The sequence below is a fragment of the Typha latifolia genome, chromosome 15 (assembly GCF_019914945.1).
Source record: "Typha latifolia isolate L0001 chromosome 15, TyphaL0001v2, whole genome shotgun sequence".
Classification (NCBI taxonomy): Eukaryota; Viridiplantae; Streptophyta; class Magnoliopsida; order Poales; family Typhaceae; genus Typha; species Typha latifolia.
The window spans coordinates 2923416-2944045 of NC_133100.1; the positions used below are offsets into that span (position 1 = coordinate 2923416).

A 20630-nucleotide genomic window follows, 5' to 3' on the forward strand; every position below is an offset into this window, starting at 1 on the left:
AAGCCATCTCTTCCTTCCCCTTCACTATTTTCATTGTTTTGTTAGACAGCTCTAGTTCAATCTGAGCTCCTCGTTGTCATTCTCGAGCATCCCTCCTCCTTCGGCTCCACCACTCACCGAAGGAGCAAATTGTTTCTTCTTAGCTCAACCTTAGTCACATCCTCATCATCTTCTTCTTCAGCCTCAAGTTCTAGCAGCAGCGACCCTCTTCATTGACTCTATAACACCTTCAGCATCGAGTGCCCATCAATTGCTCGACAAAAGTTCTCTATGATGAGAACTTCTATTTTTCAGCAGCAGCCGCAGCAACATGTTGTAGTCATGGTCTTCAATCGCCACTACAACTCAATTGGTGCTCGTTGACCCCACATCAACAGCAACAACGAATGCCTACCAATTGTTCGACGAAAGTTCATTGTATCAATTGGTGTTCATCGACTCCACAGCAGCAGCAGTTCACTTCATGACTGCATAGCAACAACAGCATCAAGTGCCCATCAAATGCTCGACGAAAGTTCTCTTTGACGAGGACTCTCACTTTTCAACAGTAGCAACAGCAATAGGCGACAGTCATTGTATTTGATTGCCACTGCAGCTCAATTAGTGATCGTCGATCCACAGCAGCAGCAGCGAGTGCCCACCAACTATTCGACAAAAGTCCACAGTGTCTGCAACCCTCCTTTTTTTTGCAGCACTGTTTAATATTTCCAAAAAACCTAAGTCAGCAAGTTTTGAAACACCACCTCAAGGTGTTTGATAGGTCATCCCTTCCAATGGCATCTTATGTCCTAGTTGGTCATGAGAGTGTATTACTAATTAAATTTCTTCTTGTCACTCAACAAGACTGGATCACATGGGCCTCTTCCATTGAGATTGTCCTTCGCGGGCGACATCTTCTTGGGCATATTGACGGCATCTCTACGGGGTGTGCTCCCCCTCACACTATCATCAAAATTGTTCAGTCGGAGGTTCCGTCTCCAAAATATGATGAGTGGGCCTTGCGTGACATGGAGGTCTACACCTACCTCATTCTACAGGTTGATCAATCGTTTCCCTCGGCTCTAGACCTTGGCTTCTACTCAGGCCATCTGGACCCATCTCAGTCATTAATTCATTTAATCGAGTCTAATGCATCGCGTTCAACTCCATCGCAATGCTCACAAGGCCAAATAGGCTCACTATCCAAGATTTGTATAGCTGCATGATTGACATTTGGTGTGAGCTCACGTCAAATAGAGCCTACTTTCTACTCTAATGGCTCAGTGGCTACTCAGTGCCATCATGATGAGGATTACTTGATAGAGCTCCTCTCTGCCCTTCGTTTGGAATTTAGGAATCTCACCACTCATTTGTTGCACTGCTCCACTCTCCTCAGCCTAGACAATGCCACAACTGAGCTACAGTTTGAAAAGCTTAAGCAGCATCTCTTGCTCTCTCAGCAGATTACACTTACACAACCTTCTGTCACCATAGAAAGTGTGCTTGGTGCTACACTTGCCCCTATATTAGTTTAGCCTGACATTTCTACTATTGCTTGTGTCACCCATGTGTTAGGACGAGAGCATCACTCATCGCGACTATATACACTCATTGTGGTTGTCCTGGTTATCTTGTCCCTTGTTGCTATTGACTTCATCTTGAGCTTGTTCCCCGTTCTAGCAAGGGAGATCAAGTAAGTACAAAAGTCGTCACATGTTTTCCTCGACTGTTGGTCCAAGCACCGATCCATCTCTTCATTCCATTGATCCCACCTTTAGTAGTGCATAGCTTCAGTAGTTCATTCATGGAGCTTTCAGCTTCACTAGCACCTCCACTTTTGCCTTTACTATCTCTAGTATGACTAAACCTTAGATTTTTGACTCAGGTGCTTCACACCATATGAGTAGTGACTTCTCTATTTTTACTAGCCCCCCCACTCACTTTTCCTTATGTTTACACAGTTGATGGGACCCATTATCCTATCTCTTACATTAGCCACATCACCCCATCCACGGATCTTATTGGTCATCTTACCTTATCTGATGTCTAGCTTGTTTTCGGCCTAACCAAAAGTTTTATTTTTATTACTCAGCTTTCTAACTCTGGTTACATTATATTCTTCTCGTCTACTTCTTATGTTGTGTAGGACCCATCTACAAGCCAGAGGATTGGGATCGGTAGTGGGATTCATAGGCTTTACTACTTGGATCAACTTCACCTTCCATCACCTCATCATAGTGCTTGTCCAGTCACTCTTCTCTCTATTTTAGATGTATGGCATCGACATTTAGGTAATGTATTGAGAGACCTTGTCTTGGTTTGGGTGTTTAGGCAATAGTCATTTTTTTCATCTATCTCCTTGTATTGGCTGCAAGTTGGCAAAACATCGGGCCCTTCCTTTTGCTCTTACTGAGAATATCTCTAATTCTCCTTTTTCATCTTGTGCACTCTGATATTTATGGTCTTGCTCCACTCTCTTTGAGTCTTTGTTTTCTTTATTATGTTTGTTTTATTGATGATTTCTCTCGTTTTACTTGGGTTTACTTTATGCATCAACGTTCTGAGGTATGTCAAATTTATCGTGATTTCTTTTCTATAGTTCGTACTCAGTTCGATCGATCTATTAAGATTTTTTGATCTGATAGTGCTCGTAAGTATCTTTCATCTGAGTTTCGTTCTATCTATGCTTTTGTTGGCACCCTATCTCAGCAGTTATGTCCCTATACCCTTGCTTAGAATGGAGTTGCCAAACGAAAGCTTCGTCATCTCCTTGAGACCACTCATGCTCTCCTCCTTGAGGCTTCTGGTACTTGTTCTTACTAGGTTGAGGCCCTTCTCACTGCTCTCTATCTTATTAATTGAGCACCATATTCTGTCCTTGATGGTGTTACAATTATTATATCACAGCACTAAATAGCATAGCAAAGAAAATAAAGTTCAATCCAATTTAATATAACCGAAAGAAAAATCTGTCAATATAAGAGTTTTGCATGATGCGTTTCTCTCCCAATATCCTGCAAGAAGGTACTTGTATCTTATGTTTTTGACAAAATACTCTCCAGCATCTTGTTTCTTAGAAAACCAAGTCTTATAGATGACATGTGCTTCTACTACAGTTTATGAATTGTCTCCATGTCTGCAGCCTCCTGAAGAGTCCCTTTCTCCACATGGTTCCACCATTTCATCAGAAAGTTATCAACAACCAGCCTGAACCAAGGAGAGAGCTTCACACCATCTTCCCCTGCATCTGCTTTCCTTAGTAATTCCTTCAACTGATCCCGGTTAACATACTGTACATCAGTAACCTCTTCAGGATTTGGGAGCAACTTCACGTCACGGACAATGAAAAGCAGGTAATCAACTAAAACGAAAAAAAAAAGAAAAGAAAAGGAAACATCATTAGAGCATAAAAACAAAAATTATTGTGCCTGCTTATATGTGAAGCGGAAGGACTTACCCTCATGCTCTCCCCACTTTCCATCAGATGGGGCCTTGTACAGCATCCGACTAAGAGGAATAAATTGATCGATAGGTAAATCATCAGCAGATATGCCTAATTCATCAAACAGCTTCCTCTGTGCAGCATTCCTAACTCCTGCACATCAAACATATACTTCTGAGTGTCAATAAGGAAGCTATGAAATGATGGTTTACTGCCAAGACATACCAAGGAAATTCTCCTCAATAAGCTCAGATTCGCGGTACAGAGGGTGACTGCAACAAGTATTTGTCCAAACTAGAGGAAATGTTACTTTTGTTGCAGACCTTTGCTGAAAGAAGCATATAGAACTATCAAGTACAAATAAACAACATTCAACAACTAAACCTGTAAATCAATCAGGAAACAAACTCATACAAGTATACAACATGTCAAGCAATCACAAACCTAGTAGAAGATAGTCAAAAGAACCATGAAAGAAGAATTAACAAGCCAGACAAACTTTATAATGTTATGTGATGAAGTACTAAAAGTACAAAATAACTCTTGGCAGTATGATGAAAAGCCAGATACCAACTGAGCAAGACCACTCATGGCAAACATGCAAGGTTGTTCTGACGAATATCGGCCAGGAAATTGATTATCAATGTACATGAGCGTGAGAGATCAAATGCAAACAAAATACCATTATGCATCAGGACACAATCCTTAAATATGTAACTACATGAAAGAACTTAAATTTACCATTTATTCTGAGTCGCTAAAGCTGGACATATATTATCCATGAAATGTTTTCTCTTCCAATTAATCTATTTGATTGGAAAATGTAAGAGTTCTATTAACATCTCATGTTCGGAAATGTTGCCCAACAATTGACAATCGATTGCTTTCCCTATAGATCAGGTCAAGTCTAGATGTTGGGTGGCATTTCTGACAAGGCTCCTAGTATTGAAATTAGGATCAAGATCGACTGTCCAAGAAGACGACTTATATGGTCGTATCGATAATATCGGCTGATATAGTATCAAATTATTTTTTAATTACGTAAAATTTAAAAATTATTTACAAATTCAAAAAAAAATTAAAATTTAGAAAATGAACGAAATATAAGAAAATAAAAATTACTGACATGTCAAACATAAAAACTAAATCAATATCTTATTTTTAATATTGAAATTCTATATGATACAATTTTTAAAGGATATCCCAAATATTATTCTTTACAAATTACCTTTGGCAATTTCCCATTAGTTACTCTCTTCTCTTGTTTTCATTTGAGATTTCCTCTCTACTCTCCTATCTCTTTACATCCAGCTAAAAGATCCCATCATATACCCTTCATGTCAACAGTCCATTGCTCAATCATCAATTTCCTAATTTCTCAACTATCCGGGTAAAATTCTTACTCCTTCCCCAAATCTACTATAATAACTTAAAACCCAATCCCTTCTTCAAAACCGTAATCTTAGATCTCCATCACCACCATGAACGTTCAAAACCCTCACACCATGCCAACACTAAGAAAATCCCAAAGATGGGAAAACAAAAAGAAAGGGAGAGAAAATAAGAAAGAGAAAGAGAGATAGGAGCTAGGTTTCAAGTCATCGTCGTTGATCCTCATATATTGCTGGTGTGCCCTAGGTGACGAGGAGGAAGAAGAATTGGAGCTTTAAGTTAGATCCTCTTATTGGATCCAACTCATTAGATGGTTATGGTCTATTTAATAACCTATTAATGGGTCGAAGTTCAAAAGATCCACTTGAGTAGATCATCTTTTTGCTTAAACGATTGAGCTCCCCAAGCCCTCCACCATGACAATCTATTTCCTCCACATTTAGGGATCCAACTTTTCCACCCCTTGGCCACTACAATAGCTTCCTCCACATTGAAACTTTTGCCCTTTGTTGCCAGATCGACTAAAACAGTCGAAACATCCTGATATGGGATAGGATCAGCCAATTCCACCTCAAAACCAGCCACTTGACTGGGATCGGGGCAGGATTAGGATCGGCCATAGGTGATTCTGATCTGATGCAAAAAATGGAGTTAAGCTTCACTTTCTTTCAAAGTTGATAACACTCTGTATTATAAGTTTATAACACAGATTTAATTTTCCATTTGACAGTACAATACTTGTTGACTAAACTGAGAGCATCCAAAATCTCTTGTTCTCTTACCAATAAAAAGAATATTGAAACTTTAAATTTCTTGTAAAGACATGTAGTGTCTTATTGTATTCGTATGCTATACTAATAAAATATCAACAAGTGGCTTGCTTTCCTTGTGAGCCCATTTGGTTGCAGAATAAGAAAAGATTATTTAGAATAAAATAAGGACTTATTTTGGAATAAAGAATTTTTAATACAATTTCAATTGTTTTTTGGTTGTGAAGAGAGGGATAAATGTCGAAATAAAAGTACGGGTTAAGATGGTGTTTAGTTATGATAGTTAGAATAAAGAAAAATGAACAAATTGAAATTATTGCCCTTTTCCTAGTTGAATTTAAATAGACATTTGTTATTTCTTCTTCTTTTTTTATTTGAGGAAGATAAAAAATAGTTTTAGAACTAAATATAAATTTTAAATTTATTTTACAACTTCTATATTATCTTCTTATGGTTATTTTTATAATTCTTAGCCAAAAAGTAATTTAACTTAATTCACAATAATTTACTCAATATAAAAAGCATTATAAATAGCATCACAAATGGACATCCCATATTAAAACATTTTTCAATACAAATATAATCTAATATATTACCAAAAAATATTATAGTCATATTACATTATTCAGCCTGAATTTAATACAATATATCATCAATTCATCATATTCTAAATATTAGCAAGAGGGAACATGGGTCATTTGGGTTTTGGAATAAGTGGGTGAGTTATCCTAATGCTTTTATTCCAATTAAAACATGGAATAGAGATATTCCAAAACATGAGACTTATTCCAATTTCCTATTCCAAAACCTTATATCCCCCTATTTGACACTGATTTCAGAATAAAAGAGGTTTATTCAAAAATGGGACATATTGGCCTATGTCATATTGTTTAAAACCCATGCAAATGGATTGAATGATGTCAAGTGCCATAATCATAGAGCTTCAAGATATTCAAATAGCTGATCAATGTTATATGGCATTTGTGCCTACTTTGGGTTATAATTAGCCCATGGTCAAATAAAATTAAATGATAGGACACACCTATAAAAAGGCCATAGGCATTAATATTCTAGTGATGCCTACACTATCTCACCGCTGCATAGTTAGTGTCTTGTTATTGCTTTTCTTTCTTCTTCTAGGGGTGTGTGATATTATACCATGGTTAAAAGCATAGTTTCCAGTTTGGGATCGACCGAAACGGATTGGGATCGGCTCCAAGCTGAAACCAGCTAGTTTGGCTGGTTTCGGCCTGTACAGCCACCTGCAGCAGCAGCAGCAGGCAGCTGTCAGCTAGAGAGAGAGAGGGAGAGAGAGGAAAAGAGGAAGAGAAAGTGAGGGAGAGAAAGGGAGAGAGAGAGAGAGAGAGAGAGAGAGAGAGGGAAAAAGGAAGAGGGGGAGAGGGAAAGATTAAAAAAAAGAGGGTGAGAGAGAGGGAGAGGAAAGGAAAAAGGAAGAGAGAGTGAGGCAGAGGAAAAGATAAAAAAAAAAGATGATGAGAGAGAGAGAGAAAGATAGAAAAAAAAAGAAAGTGTAAGAAAGAATGGATACTTCAGACTAACAGTTAGAGGGATAGGAAAAAAGAGAGAGAGAAAGAGAGATTTTTACTTTTTAGGCTTTATATGTGAGTAATTATTATTTCTTATTTTCTTATAATTTTTTCTAAATGTTTAAAAAATTTCTCAATATCTTTAATAATATTTAGAATTTTATTTAATTAAAATAGTTTGATCCGATACAGGCGGTTGATACATATCGTTTTTTCGGACGACCGATCCCGATCCCAATACCGATTTTTGGAACCTTGGTTAAAAGGGATGTTAGTATAATTAGACCTATTTTTTATCCCTAAGGCCTTGTTTGTTTTGAGTTCAGGGGGGGTCCCTAAACTTGGTTAGGGACCCCTAACTTAGTTCAATAATCAAATACCTTTTTAACTTTTTTTTCCTAATCAAGTTTAGTCCTCAATAAAAAATAATTAAAATTTATAAATTTTAATATTCTTTTAAATTGATTCCCATTTTACTCTTGACATAACTTAAATCTATTAATTTCATGTCTTGTTAATCTTTTTTCTTCTCTTTTCTCTCTTCTCTCTTCCAAAAAATATATAGTTTTTCTTATTATAAAAGAGCTTCTCTTTCACCATGGCTCACAAAAAAATAACACTAAAAAAAACTAAAAAAAACTAAAAAATTATTATTTAAAATAATTTACTAATAGGTCAAATATGAGTTTAAAATGGCTAGCTTACATTTATATTTTGTAAATTTAATAATAATATTTTAGTATTATTTGCATGACATACTCAATTTTCCTAAAAGAATAAATATCTTTCACTTTTATGTCACATTAAAATAATAATTACACCCCTATTTCAAATCTTCTCTCATCTATTTATAATTTTCCTCCAAAATAAATACATTTCTTTTTAACTTTATTAAGTCTACAATAAATTGTAGAGTGGTTGTAGGCTTGTAAGCTTTTAATCCCGTAATAACATACTTTTTTATTAATAAAAATTTGCAATGACTTCTTAAAAAATATTACAAAATTATTAAAAATTAGAAAATCATAGAAAAATAATATAGAAAATATTGATAATAAGAAAAGTAACCTTAAATGTGAGCCCGCAAATCAATATTTAAAAGATTATAATTAGTTAAAAAAATTATATTTTTAAATTTTATCATTAGATTAAAAGAGCATTTTAATCCGTTAAATTTATTTATCATTTATATCCTTTCAAACTAATACATTTTTTACTTTCTCACATCACATCAAAAGTAATAATTACATTTTAGCCTAGTTCACAATTAAATACCATATTTCTTAGTCTATTTTAAGGTACCTAAATCAAGACTAAAAAATGAGGCTAACTTATGACGTTCGTTTAGCCTCAAACGAAACAAAACCTAAAATGATCAGGTTTCACTTAAATAACCTTACATGGAGAAAATTTGAACCTTTCTGATGAGCTAAGGCTATCCTCATGGTAAGTTAGAGGTGTACCATAGTTAAAGGCAGTCAAGTAATCGTCCTCCCATTTCTAGTAGACCCATTATCAGTCCCTCAAGAGTTAGGATCTTTAGGGTCAGTGACACACTTAGTCTTCCCTCACCTCCCTTTAGAACTTTCTTTTCCACTACAAGGCTTTTGGAGGTTTAGATTCTACCTCAAGTCAAATATCTCTTTCTTTCCTGATCCAAGACTTTCTCCTCTAGAGTATAAAAGGAGAATTGGTGTCAGTACCTCTACCACATCTTAATTTAATGAAAGTGGGGTTTGTCAAAGATATTCAGAATTCAGAGCTATTGGCCAAGACATGCTAGATCAATGATCAAGTTTTCATGTTTCTATTATCAACCATCTTAACCCAGTTCAACCCTTATAAGTTCAATAGTTTTTGTTCATGTCAAGTCTGTATCATGCCCGTGTCATATTTGGGTGATGATCAGTCATATTCAAGTTGTATATGAGACAATATTTTAAAATACAACATGGTTATACAGGTAATAAATGTCTATGAGCTATGCAAGTAAAGCAATTTAATTATGCAACTTGTGTAATAAATGGGCTATGTTCATGTTTAAAATCCAACTCATTTATTAGATGGGATGTGTTTGGGTTTGCATATCAGATAGTTCAGACTTAGTACCATATAATCAACCTGACACAAACCCAACTTACTTGACCATATTGCCACCCCTAGGCATATAAAAGGAAAACGAGACATGCATGTTAAATAGGTTATTCATTAAACCCGTGGAATATATGGGAGCTATATTTAGGAGGAGCTAGTAATTTAATACTGTGAATATCGAACCTGATAGTTGTCTTGCAGTCAAATGTGCAAGGTCTAATCCCAATGATAGGCGTTTAACTTCTACTGATTTAACCATCTGATATTCATGTATTATAAATCAATTCATTTGCATGAACCCACTTATGGTAAGCCCAAACCAATTTAGAGGAATCAGGTTATGTTGGATTTTCTAATCAGGTCAAACATTGTGACCCTCAAGTAGTTTATCCTTGTACTCACAAGATTGACAAAAATTAGTAAGCATTTAAAAGTGTTAATTAAATGAGTTTCAAACAATAACCTAAACTTAGAAGAGTAGAAGGCTGCAATTCCAATAAAAAGGTAGGACAAGGATATAACCACCTCAAAAGGTCTATCTAGAGTATGCATTATTACTTCATAAGAGAATAGACATCTGGTAAAACTAAGGGAGACACTACCAAGACCAACGTTGATCCTTTGGCCAGTGCTGCAATTCCACAAAGAATCTCTCTTCTAGGGAAAGAAATAAAAATTAGGGACAAAACCATCCACAATTGACAGGGAGCATAGGAATTTTATTTGGATCAATTGTTCCATGATCTCAGCATGTTTAGACCCTTTAACCTTTTCTTTTAAGAGACATTCTTATTGCTAAAATCATTAACCCTTACTGGTTGTCCCAAAGATAGGAACCAATATTGAAAACATATAAAAAGGAGGAAAATAATTACATGATCTTGCTTCTCAATAAAGGGTTCCATATTTCCATTCAATGACCTTTTCCTACTGATAATACATAAAAGTCTTTTCCGAATTCAAATCAGAATCTGACACATAACATTATATATTGTTCCTAAAGAAAACTAGAAAAGAGATATGTTACCTAAGAGCACTTGCAAGAGAACTCCAAGATTAAGGATAGCTACCATAACTAATGTTCTCACACACACATTTAAAATTGTTATCTTAGAGTAAATGTATGGAACTCTTCAACAGTCAGCAAAAACATTTGCAGTGTACATACCTGAAGTAGCAACTCATATTTTGAGTTGAAAAGAAAGACACTAAAAGCCCTATGGAGCAGATTCTCAGCTTCAATCTTTTCCATCAGATGGCCTAAACATTATAACAAGAGACATTGATCAGTCCAAGTATCATATAATTATGGAACATCCACTAGAATAACTGATAAACATGAGAATAATAATAAGTGATTAATCACAAGTTACTTTATGCAAGTGAATTTTATTAAGCCATTGTGTATATGCCTAGCAATGAAATACTAAATATAACTGACATATTTTCTCAGTAGCACACTTAGTACTGTGTAAGAACTACAAGAATCTGTTGAGTTCTGCAGGCACTGCAATAATAACTGTGTGGTAGCTACTTATCGGGACATGATGAAGGACCTCAAAGCCTTGTAAATCTTGAGAACCGTTTTCTAATACCTAAAGTAACCATTAACGTTTAAACCTTATACAGGTTAAAATAGCTTCTAGATAATTAGGGCATTCCAGTTTCTTTCTATGGCAATGCATATAGAAGATCGTTTGCCTTAAATCCATCTTTCTTTATCCTCAAAAAGTCCACTTACCCATTATATGCCCCGCATTTTGTACCACATCTTTCAGCTGATGCTGTTCTTTCACCTATTACACTGTCAACTGCTATACATAGTGCTTGCACTGATGCCATAAGTTATGCCTTGGAGAGACTTGAACTGTTTGGATATAGATTTTACATCTACCAAAAATGATTTAAATTGACCGAACTACATTCAAATTATATGTATCAGGAAATTATAATACCAACTGCATTTTCAGTATAAGCTTTCAATAGGTTCCCTAAGTGCCAACTGAAAAGCATCTACATATCAAAGAGTTGTTCAAGAAATATGCATCAAGTCATCAAATGGAAATCAAATGGCAAACCAGATCATGACATGACTGAGGTATGTGCTGTTAATGCCAAAACGTAAGCAACAATTGGGAAATTTCTTTATTGATAAATGATAGGGAAACTATGAAGAGATGTTTGTAGAAATGTATCTCTCAATTCAATCAAATGATCAAAGTTAAGTTCACTGATGTAATGATCTACTCCTTTGCTGTTCTTGTTGATTCAAATATACTTGCTGTGAAGCACAATGCTGTCCCTTAATGATAATTAAACTTTAAGAAACAATGCTCTAAATTTAAGTATCAGTCATCGGAGAAAAAGATAATTTTCAGTTATATCAGTCGTTTTGGTCACTATTTCGGTCATTTCGTCTTTGGAATACTTTTTAATTACTTAAATTCTAAAAATGATATAAAATATAGAAAAATATTAGAAATTGAGGAAAAGAAAGATATTGAAATTTAGATTACTCGCATAACATAGCAACAAGCCAACCCAACACAAAGAGTAAATATATTAAGAACAATATAGAATTCTAGATGCATTTTTAGTAAATACATGTGTTTATCATCATTACCTCCACGAAACCTCTTGTAGATGAGGTTAACAACCACCTTTACTATAGATGTGAGCATAGGGGTGTTAAAAGAAAAACTAAAAGAGGATGGAGTGAAGGAAGAAAAAATAGCAACAAAAAGGAAAAGATTGATGTCTCTAATAGCATTCAAGTTAGATGCAACTTATGATGTGTTCCACATATAGTTTGCATAAAAGAAAAATAATCAGGATTTTGTTTTTACGGCCAATACAGTTGTTATTGAGCTGCAACGAAGGGAAAATTGGTTTCGGCTCCAGTTTCAGATTGGTACGAGCACATACCAATAAATATTGGTATTTACTGATATTTATATGAATATCGCAGGTTCAAGGATATTATGATGGGAGTTAATGTTTAGCAAACAAACATAGACCAGTGCATTATGCTTTATTAGTTTATTGTCTGAAGATTAAGGTTCATGCTTAGTTGTGGCCTTGTTGGAAGCAATCAAACATGTTGCTCGTTTTGTCAAACAGAGCTTAACTCATTACTTTTTCTACTTCTAGTTTTAATACAATCTAGCTTCACTAACAAAATGACATCATGGGACGTCATGATGCGGTCCAACATTAATAGGTTAAGCAAATAATGTTTCCAACCATAGATAAATCTGGCAGCCACAAGGGCCATTTATTGACGATAAAATGAAATAGTGAGTAAACTTTATGTATCATAGTTCTTAACAACCATAGATAAACTCTTCATCTTTAGCAAATTACCATGATTCATAGTTAAGTGTTAAAACTAGTAGGTGGCAAAAGATGAGTAGATGATAAGTGATGAGTGGTGAGTGGTGAGTGGTGAGTGGTGAGTGGTGAGTGGTGAGTGGTGAGTGGTGAGTGGTGAGTGGTGATAGGACTAATAACACGCAAGCAATGAAAGATAAGCTTCAAACTACTTGATGATTGGAGAAGATTACACAATGACGACTATCCTCAAAAGTAAATGAGACTTCCCTTATTGAAGCTCTCTCATGCCAATAAACCTAGAGGAAATCTCACGCAACATAGGCCACCAATGTAACTTAGTGGTTGAGTCCAACCAACCCATGACAGAGGTAATAGATTCGATTCATTTGGTGGATGTTGGAGTTGATACTAAGTAGATTTTTCATTGGAGCACTATCTCAGGGAGAGCTAATCCTTCGTATAGCTTATGACTAGTCTATAGGTTCATGTTCTATCAGATTGCAGACAACATATTAAATATCTTTTTCCCAAACTTGAAGCATCCATATTTTCATCAATAAATTGAAGATGCTCAAAGCACATACCATGGTATATAAAAACATATAAAGGATTGAAAAGAAACTCTCAAGAAGTAAGAAGGTTTGATTTTTTTGAAGGATATAAGATTAGTACAAATGCTTGAACATAAGAAAGTTGATGTGAAACAAATGGATCGTTAGGATTCTAGGAACGATGATGGTAAAAGAAAGAGAAAAAGAAAGAGGTTTCACACTTCCATTCTCAATTAGGGTTTTACACCCAAAACTCATATTAGAGATCTCAAAAAAAAATTTCATTTCTTTATTAACTCCGATTGAGTAAAAAGTTGGCCTATATATAAACCTTACAAATGACAATAAGCAAATAACACCCTAAACAATTGCGAAAAAGCAAATATAACCCTAATCATTATAAATAGCAAATGTATAATAAAAATAATTGACTTAAACTAATTTCTTGAAGGAGGAATTGCACTGAGTCTGTGTAATATGTCATTGATGTCCGCATCAAAAGTTTAAAGAGCCAACACTTACAGTTGTACTTTGATTGATGTCCAACAACATTGTCATGCTCATCCACCAAAATACATCTGCAAGATATGAAATAAAAGTTAACTTTTATGTTTCTTAACAATCTTGACATCAAAAATCACAAAGAAGTAAACTAACTATAGATTTGAGTGTACAGATTACAACTTCAGAAGACCAGAGCATAAGATATAGATTATTAATCTAATTCAAATCGTAGTCTTGAAGAAGAATGATATAGTTTTATTTCCCTATTGAGAGGAACTGTAAGAGCATGTCAACAATCATGTCATGATGCTGAAAGCTAACATATTACGAAATAAGAAGTGAACCAAGAGAAATAACAGCAGCGAAAAGTAAAAACAATAAAGACCTCCCCAATCACCTTGCTACATGTCCTTTGTTTGTACAGAAATCAATAGAGCGCATGTGCGTGCACACACATATACGAACTATTGCTGGGTTTCACAAACACTCCTAAACTTTTTTCCATTACAATATCACCTCTAAACTATTGGTTTAAGTGAAACTTGTAACTGCATTGACAGAATAGGCCTAATTAATAATATGCACCGATATAAATATGCCACCTCATCATGCTCTAGACTACATTAATTAAAACTAGGAAAAGACAAAAAGAGTTTAGGAGAGAAGGTGAGATTGAGTAAGAGCATTCTAGTCCATTACTGTTGGAATAAAATGGTCTTAGACTGATTCCCTCCAGAGGAGGGTCTTTCAGTACATACATATCTTATGTAGGTTCACATAAAATTTGCCAAGATAGAAGATGGCATACTAATGGAAGGGGGTATTTATAATAAGCCCATAATTTTGGGGTGACATTGTAACAAGAAAAAGCTTAAAGGTTTTCATGAAAATCAGCAATACTTTAGGGGGTCTATGTGTAATAAACCCATATATATTAAAAAGTATGAAACTGTTTCTAATCACAGCCCACAAAACTTATTCTGCAAGTAATAGAAACTAAAATTGCGCATCCAAAGAAGCAATGCTGATAATTACAGAAGTTAAAAAGTCAAATAAGTTCTAAGCAACCCACCAATTCCTCCAAAAGCAAAAAAGTTAATATTAGACTATTTGATAACAAAAATGAATCGAAAATTAGATAGAACAACAAATATTAAAAGGCGGCGAGAATTTGAAAGTTCGACAAAAAATGAGTAATTCAATAATATGCATAAACCATTCCAGTGTATAATAAGACTTAAAATTGGTGACTTTCTTTTGTGCAAAAACGCATCTGCCGTCAACCCATATTTTCCAATGTTTCCAAACCCTCCTAAGCTCAATGTCTCAATCGCAACAATAATTCAAGACAACCAACCATTGACTAATTTGCAACTTTACATTCCACTAAAAGTCCTCATCTCCCATCAGTTGTCCACACTTTATAATTAAAAATTACTCCCCTCCCAAAAAACAACAAAAAATACAGCAGTAGAACACCTAACAGTCAACCTACTTTACCCGACATAGAGACGATCCGAGTGATAGGAAAAGGGAAAACTCACTCATCCTCGAACATGAGGCGCTTCTGGACGGCATCCATGGAAGCGTCAGCATCGACGGCGGCGTCGGCCTTCCCCATTGCAGCGGCACGAAAGATGCCGATCTGGAGAAGGAAGGAATGGAAATAAAGACGAGGAGCGGATTCGAGGAACGGCGGGGTATCTGCTCGTGTATAGTGTGGAAGTAGAGCCGTGATGGGGTGACGTGGCACTTTCCTGTTTGTCTAAACTCGTAACACCCTGTTTGGTAACCCGGTGGAGTGGATTTTAGATGGATTTAATAAATGGTCGTAATGTCTTGGTTGGGACTTCATTTCTTACTTAAAGAAATTCCTACTTCTTACCAAATAAGAGCGGAGAAATTCAATTCCAATTCAATGTTTTCGAATGAAATCAATTCAATTCTATCCAAATAAAATCCTCTTAGATTTGGTTCTCAAGATAAATATAAAATTGCATGATGTGGCGGAGCGTTATTGCTTTTTCTCTTTCTTTTTTTTTTCTAAAGAAAGTTTGTTAGACCGATCATTAATCAAAGGTGTTACATGTTTGATTCCATTATGGATCAATCTATTCCTTACAAAGTTTGTATTGGAGAGACAGACTTAGCAAGGTTGTGCCATGTAGCATTGTTTACCCAAAGATGTCCACCAAATGCAGTCATGAATAATAGGTGAGATCTTCCAGGGGACTTCCACCCCTTGCTGATTAATGGTGTTAGAGTGGTGTTGTTATTAAAGATCCAGTAGCTAGCAGTAGGATCCTTGAAGAAGAGCTCTTTGAGGCCGAGGAGTAAAGCTAACAGTTCTCATGAGAGAGCATCATCACAATATTCTAAGAAGAAAGCCATGTATAAGGAGTAATTGACAATATTATTTTATAACTAATCTCCAGCGCCCCCAATGTTACTGCCTTTCCGAGCAATCCACCCAGCAAAAGGAGCCTTTATACGTGCAAGAAGACGAATTAAGAGAGGAAACACGTAATGATTTCATTAGGTCCCACATCAAAATCTATGGATGTAAGGCTTGAGATGGAATGAATGGCCGCAGTTGGAGAGATAGAATTATTATTGAATATGGCAACATTTTGGGATTTCCAAATAATCCAAAAGGTGGTGAAGGCATAGGCTAGCTTTTTTACAAGGATAGATAATATGAGGAAGATATTTTTTTTTTTGTTGAGATAGGAGCTTGCAGATAAAACGCAAGATGAGAGATTAATATTCAAAGTCTCCGTTCCAAGCCCAGGCTTGTCGATGAACTACACGGTAGGGGAGAAGGTGCAGGATAAGAGACTGCTCTAACCGGGATGCATGGCTTCTGCCAAGCATCTCCAAATGAAGGTTCTGATCCTCGGGATAGAGTCTTTGTTTCTCAAGATGCACTCGATGAGGAAGTTGCCCAGATTTCTTCACGAAAGAAGAGAAAGTTGATCTTATGGAGAAGAGCCATTTCTAGAAGCTATCCACCTTAGGCAATCTTTTCTAGTGCGGGAAGTCGGGCTGATACTCCTTAGTCTTGATTTTAAGATTTGGAGTTTCATAGTTTATGTCTTAGATCGTTCATAAAAGAGACTAAGAAGTAAAGCTATAAATATTCTTAGGGTATGCTAACAATAGTAAAGCTTGTAAACTTCTTTGTCTTGATTTTAATAGTGTTTTTGAAGTTATTCATGTAGAATATTTTAGCATTTAACTATTAAGATGCTAGTTCTTTAGAATTAGAGAAGGATTTGGCTAATTATTTAAGACAATTGGAATAAAATAGTTCAAATAAAAATGCTAGTGATAAGGATGATAGCATTCATGTAGAACTTGAATAAAGATGAAGTAAAAGACATAGAATTGGAAATAGGATTAGTATAAACGGAACTAAAGTATTTTTTACTAGATCATTTGAGATGAAAGATCTTGGTCAAGTAGATGTTATTTTGGGCATAAAAATGATTAAACAATATAATGCTTATATTTTGACACAATCACATTATATTGAGAGAATGTTAAGAAAAATTTTGATTTCTTTGATTGTAAACCAAGTGTCATACCAATTAGTAATAATAAACTAAAATCTAATAAAGATAAGACAATTAGATAAGAAAATATGCAAAAATTATTGATAGTTTGATGCATGTTATGAATTGTAGATTGGATATTACTTATGTTATTGGTAAGTTATATACATTTACTAATAATTCTAATAATTAATATTGGATAGAACTTATTAGAGTTATGAGATATCTCAATCATACAATGCATTATGGTTTATATTATAGATGTAATAATTTTGTTCTTGAATATTATAGTGATACTAGTTGGGCTTCCGATAAAACTAGTTCTAGATTGGTTAGTGATTTTATATTTACTTTAGGTGGAGGCCTAATTACATGGTCTTCTAAAAAACAATCATGCATTGCTTCTCTTACGAAAGCTGAATATATATTATGTCACAAGCCAATAGAGAATTGATTTGGTTGAGATGTTTTCTATGTGGTAATTATTTTTATGAAATATCTGACTCTTCAATTATTTTAAATTGTGGCAATCAAGCTGTAATATGATAGGTTACGAAACAATTCCTTTAAGATATGAATTTATTGTAGGAAGCAGTTCGCACAACCGAGGAAAAATATTCAACAAATATTCTTCCATAGTCAGAAACTTACAAAACTAAGTGGAATCGATCCGTAACTCCCTGATCTACATTTTTTGTATGTATGCCCTTCGCAGATTCGAACTATAATTAGGACGAAAATATGATATAATGTAGATGAAGGTGGTGGTGATGGGTGGAGTGGAAGTTAGGGTTATGGATGATAATGGAGATGAGGGTGGATGGGTGATGTTGTTTAAGGGATAAAGACGAAGGGGAAGAAGTGGTCGAGATCCCAAGGAAGAGGGAGGACTCGACAGACGAGGGAGATTAGAAGTTATGAGAGACCTTGCCAACAGTAGAGGTGACGAGTTGGTGAAGAGGGAGGAGGGAGGTTAGGGTAGAGAGAAGATAGAGAGGCAAGAAACTAATATTCCAATAGCATATAATAATTTTAGCTGCCATCCACACATTTATAGAGACTAGCCAACAAGTTCTAATAATAATAATTAACCCTAATCCTAGTGGAATCCTGCCGATCGCATTCAAACGCGCATTTCACGTTCTCTATTTTTGTGAACCTGATGCAGGCGTTCGTAAGGGTGTTCGAACGCGACCCTTTCCACATTTGAATGTGACCTATAGGAATTTTATTTTAATGAAAATAAACAACTAAAGCAATAAGGAAAGAATCTAACAAAGTGTATAGCCCACCACGCTTCCCCTATATTGCCCTCAAGATGTAAAGCCGGGAAAACGCTCCAAGATGTCCGTCTCTAACTCCCACGTAGCCTTATCGGATGGCTTGCCAACCCACTCAACTAGAATCTCCATCTCTAATGTCGTTGGCACCTAGCAAGTACGTGAACTAGCTCTACGATCTCTTTCTCCTCCAATGGCTCTGATATAGCTGATCCAACGACCTCATGATCACCAATCCGCTCCCTCAGCAATAAAACATGGAAGATAGGATGCACTCTTGACCCCTTCGGCAGCTCCAAATGATATGCAACTAGACCGATACCCTTTAACACCCGAAACAAACCAAAGTAGCGATGTGCTAACTTTTGGTTACGCATCGGACACAAGATCACCTGTCAATATGATTGTTCTATCACAAACACCCAATTGCCGATGTCGAACTCCTGCTCCTGATAGCTACGATCATAAACTTGCTTCATACAGTTTTGAGCAAGTTTAAGATGGGCATGCAACCTTTTCAACGTGGTGTCTCTATCCATCAATACTAAGTCCACCTCCGTCCGATCTGCAGATGCCACTGGATCATAAGCGCATAATCTCGGAGCCGTGTGCCCATATACCACCTTGAATAGAGTCATGCCAATACTACTGTGGTAGGCGGTATTGTAAGACCACTTCGCCCACAATAAGAACTCCAACCATTGTCTCAGCATCTCTCCAACAAAGTACCTCAAGTACTGCTTAATGCCTCGATTGACCACCTCGGTTTGGCCGTCCGTCTATGGATGGTAGGCCAAACTGAAGTTCAATTGAGTCCTCTGTAATCTAAAAAACTCCATCCAAAAATCACTCATAAATACACGATCACGATCCGAGACAATCGAACATGGCATGCCATGTAATCGAGCTACATCTTTCACAAAAATTTCAGTCACTAACTTGGCTGAAAATAGATGTGACAATACCGAAATATACGTATACTTGCTCAATTTGTCAACCACCACAAAAATAACGGAATAACCACGTACCAGTGGAAAACCCTATGTGAAATCCATAGAAATATCTTCTAATACGATTCAGACTTCACCGACGTTGTCTCGAGCATGGATTCATTTTAGGAGTGTTTTTGCTTCATGTTTTAGTGTTTAATTTTCATTAAAATAAGTTTTCTGTAAGTCGCGTTCGAACGTGGGTGGAGTGAGTTCGAACGCGGTCAGCAAAAATTGTGTTTTAGGGTTAATGTGAGTTGTTGGTTAGCCTATAAAAGGATGTGTATGGCAACCAAAATTATTATTGATTATTGAGATTGAGTTTTGCCTTGCCTCCTTCGTCTTCTTCACTCCCGTTCTCTCAATCCGCGGCGACGCCGCTTCTAACCTCCCTCGTCCGGCTAATCACCCTAGTCCCTTAGGGGTGGCTTCTCCCCCTTCGTCCAATCTATCCCATACTTGCCCTAATCCTTCCATCAACCACAACCCTTCCACCATCACTTTTCACCGGTGCCACCACATTAACGCCGGTCCTCCACCAACCATCATTACCTAGGATCTCGTGCCTCCATCCACGAATCCAAAACAGAGCATCCTGATGTTCGTCCACTAATCGGACGGTATCTCGAGATCCACATCTCCGATTCGCCTGAAACTTGATTTGTTGAAAGCTCTTTTCTAGGGCGACAACATATCAAAATTTCACATCGATCCAACGGCGGAATATTTTGGGATCTTATTTCAAAGTTCCGTGCCAGATCTAGTCCAGATCAAGAATTGGAAGAGATCGACCCTTTACCAAAAAGGCGTGATCGTATCAAGCTGGTATCAGAGCCTTAGCCCCAAAGAGAAGATCGTATCAAGCTGGTATTAGAGCTCCATAGCCAGAGGTGTGATCGTAACATCTTCCCAAACACAATTCGGTATAGATAAAGGCTATAGTAATCCGACCGGTTTCAATGTGGTTGCCTTAGCCCTTTGACAGACTTCGCAAGCTGTAACGCCCCTGCCCAGCACGGGCACATTAACGCCCGCACGGCACGCGCAGTGCATGAGACAAGACGGGTGGGGCCCGTCACACACAAATATACTCCCGTGCACATATAATTATGACATCATCAAATAATACCCGCTAACATAGTCATGCTCAGATAATCCAATAGCAAATGAATCATATTATCAACCAAATAAATCT

At 36.2% G+C, this 20630-nt stretch overlaps 1 protein-coding gene across 1 annotated transcript; it reads right to left on the minus strand.

Moving 5' to 3' along the window:
• Nucleotides 1–2910: 2910 nt before the first annotated feature.
• LOC140802228 (isopentenyl-diphosphate Delta-isomerase I) lies at nt 2911–15537 on the minus strand. Its single transcript, XM_073157673.1, has 6 exons — nt 15157–15537; nt 13631–13686; nt 10393–10484; nt 3647–3749; nt 3437–3574; nt 2911–3340 (listed from the first exon to the last, which is right to left on the minus strand). The coding sequence occupies exons 1-6, from the start codon at nt 15231–15233 to the stop codon at nt 3090–3092; spliced, it is 717 nt and encodes a 238-aa protein (XP_073013774.1). The 5' UTR covers nt 15234–15537; the 3' UTR covers nt 2911–3089.
• Nucleotides 15538–20630: the final 5093 nt, after the last annotated feature.

Coding starts and splice junctions, on each gene's coding strand:
- LOC140802228 (XM_073157673.1), bottom strand. CDS start 15,233: ATGGGGAAGGCCGACGCCGCCGTCGATGCTGACGCTTCCATGGATGCC. Junction 10,485..13,630: donor ACATCAATCAAAGTACAACT/GTAAGTGTTGGC, acceptor TATAATGTTTAG/GCCATCTGATGGAAAAGATT. Junction 3,341..3,436: donor AAAGTGGGGAGAGCATGAGG/GTAAGTCCTTCC, acceptor TTTTCGTTTTAG/TTGATTACCTGCTTTTCATT.